The sequence below is a fragment of the Sciurus vulgaris genome (genome assembly GCF_902686455.1).
Source record: "Sciurus vulgaris genome assembly, chromosome: 5".
Classification (NCBI taxonomy): domain Eukaryota; kingdom Metazoa; phylum Chordata; class Mammalia; order Rodentia; family Sciuridae; genus Sciurus; species Sciurus vulgaris.
The window spans coordinates 146,270,683-146,286,971 of NC_136465.1; the positions used below are offsets into that span (position 1 = coordinate 146,270,683).

A 16,289-nucleotide genomic window follows, 5' to 3' on the forward strand; every position below is an offset into this window, starting at 1 on the left:
AAATATAAGGCAAGTCTTCAAAACCTTGAAATAGGTACACAATATATTAAAGGAACAGAAAGTTTAGAATAGGCAGAACTGATTAGTAGAGAAGGATAAGTAGAGAGAGATAAGAAACAGAAAAATCACTATGGGTTAATCCACATAATACCTAGGATGTGATGTCAAACACTTTGGATTTTATGTCAAATGTAATAGAAAATTATTATTGAGTTTTTAATATGGGAAGTAAGTGTTACTGTTTATGCTTTTAAATGGATGCTTTTGTATACAATTCAGAGGTAACAGGTTAGGGGAGCTTGTGACTTAAGCCAAGTACTAGTTAGGAAGATAATGTTCCTTTGTCTACTGTGACCTTGACTGATTTTCCATTGCCGTCATTTTATTTTCAAATCATAGCTTCAGACAATGTAACAAATTACCAGAATATCCCTGTATTTTTAACTTTCCTATATGTAAGACTTCTCTGATTAGGATTTTCCTTTTTTCAGTTATTTCGGTAATGAAAATAGTAGCTGTTTGAATTAAGTGTTTTGGACTTTATGATAAAATGTACTCATATAAAATGGAAGATCTGGAAGTAAGTTAAATTTGAAGTGCTTCCTGCAGTATAGGGGAACCACACTCAGGGGCATTTTCCTGTGGAGGAAGACTTCAGGGGCAGTTCGATGAATAAAAGATGATTGATTTTCCTCTCCTTTCCATACCTCCAAGGCCTAAGATGGTCCTTTCAAAAGTACAGCATATTATTCTCAATCTAACTCCACAAAATTACAGTGTCCCATTTCAGTAGTGACAATTTCACTTTTTTTTCTGTTTTCTAGTTATGTCTAGAAATTTCATTTAGAAAGTTTGGGAACACATCTCCAGTGCATTTTTATAAAACTTAACCAGAATTAATTTGAATAACCTGTCTCCTTTTAGGTAGACTGTATCCTAAGGATTGGTCAGTCAAGCTGAGCTGTGCTTACTTTTAGGGAAAAGAAATACTCATCATTCCTAGGAATGCTCAGGAGAGTATCCTGAGTTGTCAAAAATTTGTCTTTATTACCTTTGTGAATTTCTTCCTAGATATTATGTAAGATGTGACTGCAGGCATACGACCCTTTTCTGTGGATATCAAATCCATAAATTGCCTTAACAAAAGGATTAAACGGAGGAGGAAAGAAAGGCAGAATTGGACTGTCAGCTCATTATCAAGTAACTTTTGTGATTAAAAAGGCACATAAATATCATACTCAAGAATTCCAGAACCTGAGAAATTATTCATACTAATTTCAAGAACATTTATGTGGCCAGAGTCAGCTGTTGGATAATGTATGGATCATGATGGGATTTCCTCCACTACAAGACAAATGGGTAGATTTTTCCAGAGTCACAAGTCTGGCACGCATTAATAGTTTCTGCATCAGAAAGAGTCACGCCCAATCAATGACTTAATATCAGTCATTCTCACCAGGGAATGAACCCTTACTATGATTGTTCATGTGAATAATGCAGACAGTTGTATAAGCAACTATGATTTGTTATTTGAGGACCCAAGTAGGATGTGGTGAATCTGCCAATGTGAGGCCACTGGCAACAGCCCAAGAGTAAGTTGGATTTTGCCTAAAATGAACCATCCCTGAACCAGGTGCTAGAATTTAAGGGAATCTGTTTAATGGAGGTCCCTTCCCAATCAGTTGTGGAGTAGAGATTAAGTTTCCCTAAGAAGGACAGCTGCCAATGTAAAGTTGACATGCCACTACTGACAGGCTGGCAACATGTTTTGGTATACCCTTTTCTTTTGACAAGAAGTATTTTTGGAGATCTTCTGCCCTTAATGTCAGTGAATTCAAAACTGCAATATCAGTCTAAAGAGTCACAAGGTCTCCTAGAGCCAGGTATTTCGTTTCTAACAGTCCAGCAGGAAACTTACAGATGCTTTTCTATAGAAGTAAACTCTAGTGGCTGTGTCAGAAATGTCACAAATCCAAAACCACAAGAACACAAGAAATACCTTCAGGTGAAGGCTGCCTCTATTGCCAGAGGTTCCCCCACTGATGATTTAAGTATTGCCTGTATTTCTGAAGGGGTATTGGATTTTGTGTGTGTGTGTGTGTGTGTGTGTGTGTGTGTGAAGAACTGAAGAAATAGTTTTTTTCTTCTTCGCTACTGGAAATACTGGGCATTGTTCATTCTCCCATAAAGTCTCAAGAAATTACTTGGACAAATAGGCCCAGAGTATTGTCCAGGTTTATCAGCCATCCCTGCTGGTAGAGGTGTGATAATACCACAATCATACTGAAACTGATTTTTTAAAATTGAGACATAATTCACATACCATTTTGACTTGGCAACCAACAAAGTATCATTTATATAGTAAAAACTTTGGACATCAGAGGGTGGAGAGACTCACACTAAATTCTGACCACTGTCAGCAAATCCAAAAGTTCATCACATGAGAACTTTGCAACTTTTCCCCTATTAGTATAATCTCCTCTGGCACTCATGGAATGGGAAAGTAAAACTTACTAATATCTTAGTTTCTACAGTGGGTTCAGATATAGAAGCAGCAACAGGAGCACAATGAATTGAACCAAAGGACCCTATATCCATCAGGTAACTTTAGCTCCTGTCTCCACCATGAACTATATCCAAAACTGTATACTGAATTCATGTGCTCCATATGCAATGCGTCTTGGTAGGACAGTGATGGAAGGAAATGCTTTATCTGTCTTCCCAGGCTGTCAGCTATGCAAACATCCTTGAAAAGAGAGTCTAGAAGAAAACTGTCACAGGACATGCACATGTAGGAGACCCCTGGAGAACTGTCTCCTTCCATTAAGTATCTTCTTTATATAATATTTATAATGAACCTCTCAAATAATGGTGAAAAGACATTATCCTGATCCCTGAGCCCACTTTTAAAAATACGTTTAACAATTTTAGTAAGCCTAAATCTCATCACCTTTAGGGAGAAGTTTTGCCACTTTGTCTGAAATACTATATTAAATACTTAAATAGTCTGTTGTAGTAATCTGATATAGTCAGCTACATTGGCCCTTTCATTTTTTACCTTTTTAATTTGAAGTATACTGTAATTCATGTTTTTATTTAACTTAGAAGCTTTTATTTTCATTTTTATTCATGCTATTTAGAAACCAACATATAAATACAATGGTCTTTAAAATTATATTTTTTTAACTTTTTAATTAGTGCATTATAATTGTACACAATATTGAAGTGCATTGTGACATACAGATGTGGAAGATAATTTGCTCCCTCTCCTCCTTCTTCCACCTGTACCTCTTCTACTACTCCAATGGTCTCCCTTCTGTTAATTTTTAATTTTTTAATTAGTGCTTTATAAATGTACATAACAGTAAGATCCACTGTGGTATATTTGTACATGTTCATAGTATAGTTTGATCAATTTCATTCCACGTTCCTCACATATCCAATCCCTTCTCCTTCCCCAGTTACCTTCCTCTGCTCCACTAATATCTGTTTTGTTTTCAAGGAATTCTACCCACACACCTTTTTTCTCCCTTATTTCGCTCTGGCTTCTGCATGTAAGAGAAAACACTTGACTCTTGACTTTCCAAGTCTGGCTTATTTCACCTAGCCTGATGTTCTCTGGTTCTGTCCATTACTTGCAATTGCCATAATTTCATTCTTCTTTATAGCTAAGTAAAACTCCATTTTGTATATATACCACATTTTCTTTATCCGTTTATCTTTTGAAAGGCATCTATCTGCGCTGGTTTCATAACTTGGCAATTGTGAATTGTGCTGCTATAAGTATTGATGTGACAATATCACTGTAATAAGTTGATTTAAGTTCTTTGGAATATATATTGAGGAGTGGGATAGCTGATCTTAGGGTGATTTCATTCTTACTTTTTTAAATTGTCTTTAAATGACCAATAGTGTATTGGTTGGCAATATATTATGGTTGTGATTGTATAATTGTATAATTACAAGCATCCTTAGCATTTTATATTAAACCTCCTCTGTGAACTTCTAGAAATTTCTTGAGGACAGCGGTTAAAGAATTATTCTGAAGTGCTATAAAAGTTTGTAATCTTAGGTGCAAATTAAGAAAGGGTATTTTGCAAAGTTTTCTGTACTTTAACAAGTTTTTAAAAAGCAAACTTTTTCCCAGACCTATGTAAGTTTTCCAAAGAAGTGCACTCTTTTAATATCTATATGATAAGGCAAAGAGGTCACTGTGCTAGGGAGTACCTTGTCCTGCTACAGGGAGAAGACACCTGAATTTCTAAAGAGCATAAAAAAGGAGTTGGTTTGGCAGGTGTTTAAGAAAAACATGTTTGTCCATATAAAAATCAGTATAAAAGTCAGGCTCCTTCCCTGACAACACTGTTCCTTTGCCATAGACACTTTTCAGTTTTCATGTTGCCTTTTGTAATATTGTCTCCTTTATATCTTCACATCTTTCTTCATTTTAGGAATTTTCATCAACTGATGTGTGGTAGCCCTTGATCTTTCCTCAAATAGGTCTAGATTTTCATTTATTTGTCATCAAAAAATAATTAAAAATCTGAGCCCTGCATCCTGTTTGCAATTTTGCATCAAATAGAAATTTTTAAATGGTTCAGTCATCAAATTTATTTATCATCCATCGTAAACTACAGAAAGCATTTTGGTCGTATAAAGTCAATGGGAGTTTAGTGAATTCCTGGCATGACTTAACAAGTAGTTAACATTAGCAGCTTAAATATATCGCAAATAAATTGCAATACCTTAATTTCTTAAATTCCCCAGACATATCAAAGCAAGTTCCCTTCATGTCACTTAAAAATCTGACACAGTGTCTTGATTCCTTTTATCGTGGTGTCCCTCTGAACTGTAGTCATTGTTTCTGGACTGCCATTTTCAAACTTTTTCATTCTGTGAAGATGAGAAGGAGGAACACTAATGATTCTGAGAGAGTGACCCCTCTCTCTCTTGCACATACTCTGTGCTCTTTCTTTAGGAAAACAAAATTTTAATTGACAAAAATTGTATGTTTATTGTATAAAACATGTTTTGAAATATGTATACATTGTGGAAAGGCTAAATCAAGCTTATCATATGGATTAATACATATATTTATCATGTATAAGAATGCTAAACATTACTGATTTTTAAGGAAGCAATGCATTGTTATTATCTCTAGTCACTTGAACTTGACTACTCTTATTTAATTGAAATTGTTACTCTTACCTAACTGAAAACAGCAATTCATAAACCAGATATGTGTTCTTAAATCAGATATAAGTTTAATACACATGCAAATAATCCCTACCTGGAAGAAATCTTGCAAAGTACTTAACTGAATAGATGTACCCTATTTACACACTCTTCAAATGGTAGAAGATTTTCTAAGACTAAAGCCACAAGTGAAAATCTGTCAGGCAGGCTACTGCCAGCATTTCATCAATGTACCTTTGTCCTACCTTTTCTATAATCTTTCAAAAGGCAATCAAGAGTTACTGGAATTGTATAAATGAAAAGTGTATTTACATCTCTTCAGAAAATAATCATTCTAGTTTTTTAAAAAAAGTTTTGTTCATCTTACAGTCTTTTTAAAAATTAAATTAATCAGTATTCTTCTGATAACTCTTTTTTTCCCAAAACAATCCAAAACATATTATAGAATCACAAAAGGTCTTTCTAAGCTATGTTAGATAATCCAATTAAATAAAATATGGATAATTATATTTTAAATATACAATGATAACATAATCCACACAGTTTCATTATGGAAAGAAAAAAAATGAAAATTATATAAGCGTAGCAAAGATGTTTCAAGATGAAGAGAGAAAAGATTTAAAATAGGAGTTTAAAAAATTAAGTTTAAACTTCTTTATTCAAACAATTGAATTAAAGCAAAATCATAATGGGAACAATGATCCCTGTGTTATTTTATTCATTGACTCAAAATTGTTTTCTATCCAGAAAATTTGTGAAATTTATAACAAAGAAAAAGCTCGCTTATGTATACTTTAAAAATTGATATTAATGATAAAAATTATAATTTTTAATTACTTGTTTATTGTATGTTTTCAATTTTGTTTGCTAGAAGGTACTATAATTTGCAAAGAACTAAAATATTATTTTTCTTGGCTAAATCTAGATTTGGCTTAAAGCCATAGTTATAAACAGTTAAATACCCAGAACAATCTGTACCTCATTTTTAGAGTACTTAAATACCAAGTTTTCACTTTATCCAAAACCTGGGAATAGAAAGTCTTATCCCATTTCTTAGTATGTTTATATTATATAGTTGCATTCCTCTCACAATAGTAAGTAGCAAATTCCCTGTAAATAAAAATTCTGATATGTTTTGGCAACATTCCTTAGTATATAAGACAATTTAAAGGAAACTTAGTGAAAGCTGTGCAAACTAAATTTTGTATATCTTAATGTTACTATTTGTGTAGGCCGCCTTAGAGAAAGAATGGCTAGATTTAGATTCCACCCGCTTCCCTTCACAAACACTGCTTCTCTCAAACCAGCTGCACTGGCCAAAGGTAACATGTCATGGAAACTTCTGAGTTCTCGATCTTTGTTCGTTTCTTAAGGTTATGCTGTGCTGCAGTGATTAATAATACAATTTATTGACTTGAAAAACATAATTACTTTTAGAAGCCTTTGACTTCCTCCTCATCCCCAGATGTAATTTTTCATGTAGCTTTTCTTTCATTTACTCTTAATTTTTTTTCTTTATTTTGGATTTCTTTCAACACTTTATTTCACAGTAGCACAAAAAAAAAAAAATGATATGCTTCAGCTGCATATTTGGCAGTAGACTAAAATCACTAGTTGACAGTCCTTTAAAAATACAAAAATATGCATTAAAAGGGCAGCAGCTGAAGATTCTCAGTCAGAGGTCAATGGACTGCAATATCTGTTATTTATTTGATAATCTTTGAAGTTTTTGTTTTCTGAGATTTTTTTTTAAAGATCTTTGCTATTAATCATTTTACATATGTGAACTATACCAAAATGTGTGTTCTACACCATTATAACAAGTCAGGCATGCATTCTCTAGAAATTTCATTTAAAATGTTGTAAGCTTTTTCGTGAGTTTCTCTCATGCAGCTACTTAGTAACATGCATGGAAAGCAATGCAATATAAATGCTAGAATTTTCCAATTTTCTTTACATGTATTTACATTTTTGTCTGATAAGATCTCTGGAACTTTGAAATATGATGATGCCTCACTTAATTTACCAAATCATCCAGCTCAAGCATGGCTATGTAATGACAAAGAAAATTGTTTTTCATCAGAACACACACAATTAAGTATCAGGTAAGCTAAATTTTTATCTTAGGGGATCAACCTATAAATGACAAAACATTACATTTCTTGCAAAAGCGGAATTACAAAAATAGATGTGAATTTACTTGTTTAGAAGATATGACAATATTCAATATTAAAAATATCATGATTTTTATGGAGGTTTCAGTGTAAGGAAAATGTGAGTTAGGTGCATTAAAGCAACTACAAAACTTATGTGTTGCAAAATAATGTAATTAATTGTTGCAAACAAGTGGATCTTTACTGCTTTATAGGTGAAGATAAGGATTAGAATGAAAGTCCCAGAGCTGCATTACTTTCAGCAATAGGGTTGAAATATGCTTCAAGTAATTGAAATGTAAACATTTTAAATTAATGGCAGACTTTTATTACTTTTCAAGATAAAGTTTTTCTGTAAATGGATTTTATTTCCAAGTTTGAGACAACATAAACAGCTTGTAGTTTTAAACGGTGCTGATATACTTGTGTTGATGCAGTTAAAAGTCATTTATTTCTATTGCCAGATCAGAAAATAGCACTTTATCCTGGACATCTGAATCTAGGACCAATAGAAAGAGTTTACTAAAATCTGAAAAAGAAGAAAAGATTTCAGAAGAATGGTACGTAGTGTGTTTTACACTAAAAATTAAGAAATTGAGAGATTAATAAATTTCAAAGGCAGATAATATTTATGATTTGAGAATGTCTATTAATTTTTAAGAAACTAAGCATCTGATTAAATGGGAATACAAATTTATTTTAGGACGATGTAATTCAGATGTGTATATCTTTATATGTATATGCATATCTAAATAAGGTTTGGGTATTTCTTGCCTTCATTAAGTTTATTTTTGAACAGGGGCTTTAAGGATATTTCTACTGCTCAACAAATGCTGAAGAGGGCACAGAAAATGAAATCAAAGAAATTAAAGAAAAAATTAGGTGAGTAATTAATACTCTGAATAATAACTATGTGTGATATTAAAGATAAATTCTTTTAAAATATATTTTCCAAATTATTTTAGTATCAAACAAATGAATACACAGAGGAATGTCTAAAATAATTACCCCAAAAATAAACTAAAAAAAAAAAACTTAGAGAAAATTATGCTATTACATTGAAGGATTTATTGTACCTTTAAAATTCTTTTTCCCTGTTTCTCATCTACTTTGCTTTTGATTATTCTATCTGTTGTGTACTGAGAATTATGTCATAATTTGCTTCTAAAGTGGATCATTTTGAGGAATGTTGATTCTAAAGAGCATCAGCTTCATGTGCTTATTCCTTTGTGTTTTCTTATATTGCTTGATTGTTCAGTAAACTATAAATTTATCAGTTTCAAGGATTTAAGCTATGAAGATTTTTCAACTTGATACTTTGAAAAAGAAGCACAATTTATGTGTTTTATGATTTTGAAGAATTTTGGAAATGTTCAAAGACATCTTCTATTCTACTTGCCAGGCTACTCTTCAAATCATGAATCTGTCTTTAGACACTGCAAATCATTTTAGTATAGTTAATTAATATGTGGAAGAGTTTACAGATGTCAGAGCAAGAAATAGCAAGTTATTATGATTTTATATCTTCCTTTTGCACTATTTAAAATTGTTTATGTACAGCATAGAATTGCATTTATTTGCAACTTTATAAACCAGCTTGGTATATTTTTTTTGTTCATCACAAAAGAAATTTATCTTTTTCTATAATTTTGTCTTATATGTAAGTGTTCAAAATTATCTTTATCTCTTTTGTTTTCTATGTATTAATTTAAATTACTAATTCAGGGGTTCATATCCTGTCTGTGCCTCCAAAAAAAAATTACTAATTCAGTAGAATTCGGAAAAATGTTTATGTATTTTGATCCTTATCTCCACCTATAAAGTAAAGATCCACTTGTTTGCAACAATTAATTACATTATTTTGCAACACATAAGTTTTGTAGTTGCTTTAATGCACCTAACTCACATTTTTCTTACACTGAAACCTCCATAAAAATCATATTTTTAAAATACTGAATATTGTTCCATCTTCTAAACAAGTAAAATTCACATCTATTTTTGTAATTCTGCTTTTGCAAGGAATGCAATGTTTTGTCATTTATAGGTTATCTCTAAGAGAATAATTTATCTTGCCTACTATATATGTATTATTTTAAATTTATTAATTCAGTAGAATTCTGAAAATGTGTATGTGTTTTGGTGTTTAAAAAAAACAGAAATAAACAGAATACTGTTGTTTTCCATGGAATAACTGATATTTGTTAGCACATCACTGAAAAGTTACAAAGGATTTATTTTCATTTTCAGAATTGTACAACTTTCCTTTTTCTTGATGTTAAATTAATGGCATCTTAATTTTATGTTATCTTTTTGAGATAATTATAATTTTTTGTGTGTATTAAAATTTTGTTGGGTTTTAAGTATTGGGATTTTAAATTTTGGTATTTTAAATAAACACTGTGGTTTTCAAATTTTCTGTAACCTGGACTCTCATCTAGTAAATTCCTGTTAAGTTCATGAGGTCTCTGTGAGCAGAAAACTCTGTGGTGGTTACCTTGTGAAACAGTAACACCAAAACCTTAACGACAGTCAGACAGTCTTTTCAGTTCTGGGGATGTGGAATCCAGTACACTCAATCAGTGTAGTTTGATAAATTCCTTTATTACTCTGATGTTTATTTCTCCCCATCTCGGAGAAAAAACAACTGTTTTTGAGAATTAAAAAGTTTTCTGAAACTCCTGGGGCAAGATCAGCTGTCAAAAAGGTTTAAGAACTTATTCAGCCAATTTTCAACAGATAATTTTTACCTATTTATGTTCCAGAAATTTTTCTAGAACTATTTTAAAAAGTATTTATACCCCCCCCCCCCCCCCAGTGGCCTCCTGCAGTGAAAGCTAAGGAAAAGTTTATCTTATCAGATTTTCCATATGATTCTGTCTCTGGAAATACATCTTTCTCACTATTCTTGTAATTGAGTGATTGGTTTGTTTTGGTTGAGTCCTCTTTCATAAATCAGCATGAGAAATATGTATTAGCAAAGAATTCAATAAGCAATATATGCTCACACATAAATATTATTGCTTTAATGGCCACATTTCAATGTTAGGCAAAAAAATAAAGCTTCTTTTAGTCAGTCACAAGGGGGCATGATAGGGTAACAAATGAAAAAGGACAACCAACCATCCCCATTAGTAACTACATCTTAACATTTTTGTCTGCTCACAAAGCATGCTTGTTAGGTAAAAAATCCTGAATGGCACTTGTATCATTTTTATGAGGATTATTACTTTATTTACAAGACTGTAATTCACACTGCATCTTTATTATTATGTGAGATTTTGAATTTTGCACATTTTTTCTTTTGTTTCAACAAAATATTAGATTAACGAAACAAAAGCAACTTTTCTCAGAAATTCAAATGCCTACATATAACTTTTATGTATTATTATCCTATGTATGAGCTTTATATTATCCTATATTCCTGTTTCTCCTTCACGACAGATATACAGATTAGAAATATTAAGGAAAGATTAAAGGTGAAGAAAAAAATAAAGGTGATCTTTTCCAAGGATCATATTTTATTTATCTTCCCTTATGTTGATGATATAGTACTCATTTTTTTTAGTTTTAAATTAATTACATAAGACTCTGCCTTAGATTTTCTTCCTGGAGAATAGATGTTTTTCTACTACCTTTCTCAGTTTTATAAGTTAGTCAATGTGTGCTATGTCATTAATTTACTGGAATCTATCCAAATAATAACCATGATTTTAAAATTTTACTTACTACTGATCTAAATCAGTGTTTTAAATATTGAAATCCTGTTAAATCCTTAAATCCTGTTAAATACATTAAATTTACTAATAATCTTTAAATATACATGGAGATTTTATATATACATATACTTATACAGGTGACCAACTTGCCAATTTGTAATTTCAAGCCACCAGAGGGCAACATTGTCCATAAAACTGCTGGGAGCCTAGCCAGTTCTATGGGAGTAGGGAGAGTGGCAGGAAAGGTATCAGAGAATAGGAACTATTAATTTAGTGCAATAAATGATATCCAACAATCTAACAAAGGCAGTGGTCCGCAAGGAATGGGGTGTAAACATAGGGTATGGGAACTTTAATTCAAATTTCTGCCATGAAAAACTGAGATCAAATTACTCAGTAACAAGCACTTAACAATATTTCTTGTTCATATCTTTACATATTTTTATTAGTCAAGGAATAAAAGTCAATAATATGTTAAGGCAAGAATGAAAATAGGGCATAGGAGGGGTGAACTAATTTTCGAAAGTGAGGTGTAATGGAATCAATTGCAGATAGAGGAAGAAGCTGAAGGAAGATGTTTAATAAAGATGCAAGCAACTGAGAAAACTGTAGACAACTGTTGGGGAAACTCATTATTGATGACTTCTGTTGCTTTAAGTGAAGCCATCTGCTTTAAAGAGAAGGAGGCAGAGTAGGGGAAAAGGAAGAGTAATTGATTGGAAAGCATGGGATGAAGTCTAAAATTGTGAAGAGCTATAGAGTTATCGTGATTTACTTAGTTTATGTTTGGATTATAGTTGTTTTTCTTGGCAAGTAATTGCTTTTCCCCTCATGATTGACATCAGCTTCAACCAGTAATGACCAGTATGGTTTTTGTGGGTGTTTGTTTGTTGCCTGGTTTAGTAATTGCAAAATTTGGCAACCTGCATTAGAATTTAGCAGAAACTGAGGATAGTTCAGAATTCAGTATTTCAGTGAAGAATATCATATGTAAGGTGAGTTACAGGTTTATTGAAAACATGCAGGGTCAATAACCTAAGGGTAGCAAGCTTAATTGGGAGCAAGACTGAGATGTACTGGCTGGGGAAGGGGTGTGGTGACTGGTTTTGATGTGAAGTGCTCCTTAGGATGGTCTGAGTTTATGGACTGGTGCAGAACAGCTGGTAAAATGTTTAAGGGCTAAGAATGTAGGATGCAAACATAATATGGTTTTTCCTAGATTTATCATATTGATGCATATCATAATTTCCAAGAGAAAAGAAAGAACAAGATGAAGCATAAAAGGTTAATTTAGTTTTGAAGGTAGGGCTACAAGTAGAGATAAGAATGATCCTACAGGTGTTTATCACACCTAAAACAGCACCAAGTCTGCACTGATCATTCAATAAATATTTGCTGAATTTGTTTCCATAAAGAAAATAGCTTGAGCTATTGGTAATATTTAATCATAGCCAAGAATTAAGCCAGGTGGAAATTAAGAAAGGCTCGTTTTTTTAATGTGCACTGAGCAGTTCAAGGTTGTAGGAAAGTAATTTGTTTGCAAAATGATAATTTTAAGTGAGAGGATTCAAAAAGGAATTGTATTGACAAAAACTCCAGAAGAATGAAGTTTATTCAAGATTAATTTTGTTTGCCTCACTAATTTCGAGAGTTTATGAAAATTTTAATCAAATATTTCTTTATTGTGCCCTCAATGACACAATACTAAAAAACATTCAAATAGTAAGATTCTTGAGGACCGAGACTTAACTTGTTTCTTACTGAATTCCCCAAAATTACTATCATGCTAAACATCTGATAGATATTCAATAAATAAATGTTATCAACCCCAAAATACAGTCACTAATCTACATTTTATAGTTAGTATGTATATAACTTTGTATTTTAGTCTCTTAATTATGTTTACATTTGGGAAGGGAATTTAAATTAGTAAATAGTGTGCATTATAAGATGATGAAATGTAACTGATCATTCAACTTTAACCTAAAACTTATTTTACAGCACTGCTGTACTTGGCACCTAAAGAAAATGAACAATAATAGTCAGATTTTTATGTGAAAATAATGACAATACACTAGTGAACTAATGTTAGGATTATAGAAACTGATAAAAGGATCACACAGGTTATGAAATATTGTTATGGATACTCTTATTGCCTAACTAAAATTATTACTTAAATGAGATCAGGGATACCTAGGTCGAGCCAAGTGCATAGTAAGAAGTCAGTTTACTTACCTAGGGGTTTCTTAAAATATTTTTAAAGATACATATAATACTTATTTCCCATCACTAAGCAAGTCGTACTGGGAGATGCAGAATTTTCTTAAAAAAAAAACCACAGACCTGGAGGAGTGGAATTAATGTGCAAAACTAATTTTACAGTGCATGAGAAATGTGTCACAAGGTGTACTCTACACATCCTTATCCCCTGACTTCTAGTAGAATGTACTTTGGGTGTTGGGTGGGGAGGTGGTAAGAATAGTGTCTTAACCACACTGGTATTTCTAAGAACTATCAAAATCATGTGGTTTTTCCTCTATCTTAAATTACTGTGTTTCTTGCTTCTTATCATTATCCCTTTGCAATTTGAATTCAGTTTTAAATCAATTTATGCTAATGCAAGCAGAATGTTTTGAAATGAAAAGGCATTTATACTTGGAGAATAAAACTATTTTATTGAATAAATTGAACTGGAGAACTCTTCTGATTATTTTACAGGTATTAAATTATTTGATCTTGATAAAAGTATAAGGGAAGCACAATTGTTATCTCCCTATTTTACATATTTAAAAACTAACCTCATAGACAGATCGTTGCTTGCCCGAGAAAGTGCCAAAGAATTTATAAAAGATCCATTGCTTTTGTTCACTGTGCCATATTGAATAAAAGGGAGCTATTATGGATCATCTATTACTAATACTATAAAATTAGGGTCTTTTCCAAGAGTACAATAAGCTGGAAATATTATCTTTGCTTATGTTGTAATATATATCCACTAGCTGCCATTTGTTGAGTGTTCACACTTATGTAGGTATGAGACTTGATGCTTTACACATATTATTTCATTAATTCTCACAGTAGTTCTTGAAAGTCAGTTTTACTTCTGATGGACAGAGGAGAAGACACAGAGTGAGAGCAATTTCTTTTAGAGTGATACAACTGGTAAAAGTTGAAACTAGAATGTAAACTCATTATGTTGAATTGCAAGTCATTGCTCAGAAAATGGAAACTCTTAGATCCAATTGAAAAGCAAGAAGAGCAGGTGAATAGAAAGATGGCTATAAGTTACCAAAAGATGTTGTGAGGTACCACTCAGTTTGTAAACCCATAGAAATCTGTCGTCCTTGATTGAGTGATGCGTCTTTTGATATATCAATATTTTTGCAAATGCTTTATGTGACACATAATACTTATTCAATGAATTATATATATATAGACATTTTTATTATTCATATTGATAATTCAAAATGAATTAAGGTAGAAACATCTAATTATTAAAACGGTTTAGGTTGCCTGCCTACACTTATGGAATGTATCCAAACATTGATACTTTCCTAATCTTGAGAAGTATAATCTTGGTGTAATATCTTAATCATACTTACTAAGGGTAAATTATTATTAAAAAAACTAATGAAAATCATCAGGTTGTTCATACGGGAGAATAACTCTGCAAATGCTATATAGTCTGCTTTTCTAATGCACATTCTAAAAAACATGCTACTTTATTTAATTAAAATATATAGCTTAATATATTCGGCAATTAAAATATTGTTCCCACTTAGCATATTCAATTCTGTTATACTAGATATTAATCAAAGATTCTTAAACTCTCTTCATGCCAGATGATACAGGATACCAGAAAAATGTATGGTACTCCAGATTGTGGTTTTGTTACCCTACTAAACTTCCACCCTGCATTTCAATCCCTAGTACTTGTATCACTGTCTTCTTAGAGTTCTTAAACAAAAATTCATAATACAGAAGAAATGAATTTCCATTTTTCATATTCCAGAGAACCAATAAAAAGTTACAGGGCCCTACATTTAAATTATCCTATTTATTTTGTAAAATTAATAGATTTAGGATACTCAGGTTTTAAAACCTTTAGAGTATGTATACATCTTTGGTAGATAAATACAATATATTGGGGCAAAAGAAAAACCACAACTGTATGTGTAAAATTAATGAAATACTCTTTTTCCCATTGGGCCTCTTTCTAATAGCTGCCTTCTTCCACATCCCATATCGCAACTCTCTGAAGTTTAGAGGAGAGAAAAGTAGAGCATATGTTTTTTTCTGTAATAATAACTTCATTGTCTAGTTATACATTTATGGAAATTTTGCTTTATTCTAGAAGAAATATTAGAGATTTTTAAAAGGAGGTAAAGCAGTGTGTAGTAAAGCATATGATACCATAGCTGAGATATTTACAAGCAGCTTTTTTCACATTATTAGTATTACTGTCCTTTATACTAAGTATTGGCTATGTGTATAATCAGACAACCAAGAATATATTCAGGTTGGCTATCTTTTCATATTATGAAGTCTGAAATAAGTCTAAAGTAAAATAATATCATAGAATCCTATGGAGAGGATAATATTTTTAATACTATCATAAAAGAAGTATGTGGTCGTTTCAGAGAAAGAATGACCCAGAGCTGATCTTCTCTCTTATCTTGTTCTTTTTGTCTAGATCCCACTGTGCGCCTAGCATTATTCAAAAACAATGAAAATAAAGTTTCTGTTATAAAATCACCAAAGCAGACACAGCCCAAAAGAGATTGCTACTTTGAAGGTATGGTTTTAATACTCGATATATAGAAAGGTTATAAGATACAAAATTATATTTAAAATATATTTTAATCCTCAATAAGCCCAAAAAGACACATATAGGAAATGTGTACAAAATATATGAAATAAAGTCAAAATATTATTAAGAGCTAAAATACTAATTTAGTGTTTTGATATATTGGTATGATCATTTGGCATTTGTATCAATACTCATCTAAGTTTTAAATTCCTTTTGCCTTATGTGAAAATATAATGCTGTATGATTAGTGTTATTAATGTAATTTAAATTTTACAGTGACATAAAATACACTGACGTAAAATTAGTTTTTATCAGTGGAAGTGATCACAAGTTAAAATGACATTCCAGTATATTTACTTTGCTTCCAATATGTACAAATTTCATTAAATACTATAAATTTTACTCTGGGCTTTG

The 16,289-nt window shown here is 31.7% G+C and overlaps 1 protein-coding gene across 1 annotated transcript in view; it reads left to right on the forward strand.

The window, feature by feature from the left end:
• LRRIQ1 (leucine rich repeats and IQ motif containing 1) overlaps positions 1 to 16,289 on the forward strand; it is a 168,201-nt gene that overhangs the window by 90,395 nt on the left and 61,517 nt on the right. The window contains 5 exon segments of the mRNA XM_079143272.1: positions 6,429 to 6,518; positions 7,180 to 7,301; positions 7,814 to 7,909; positions 8,149 to 8,231; positions 15,759 to 15,860. Of these exon segments, the coding sequence (XP_078999398.1) occupies positions 6,429 to 6,518; positions 7,180 to 7,301; positions 7,814 to 7,909; positions 8,149 to 8,231; positions 15,759 to 15,860 (493 nt within the window).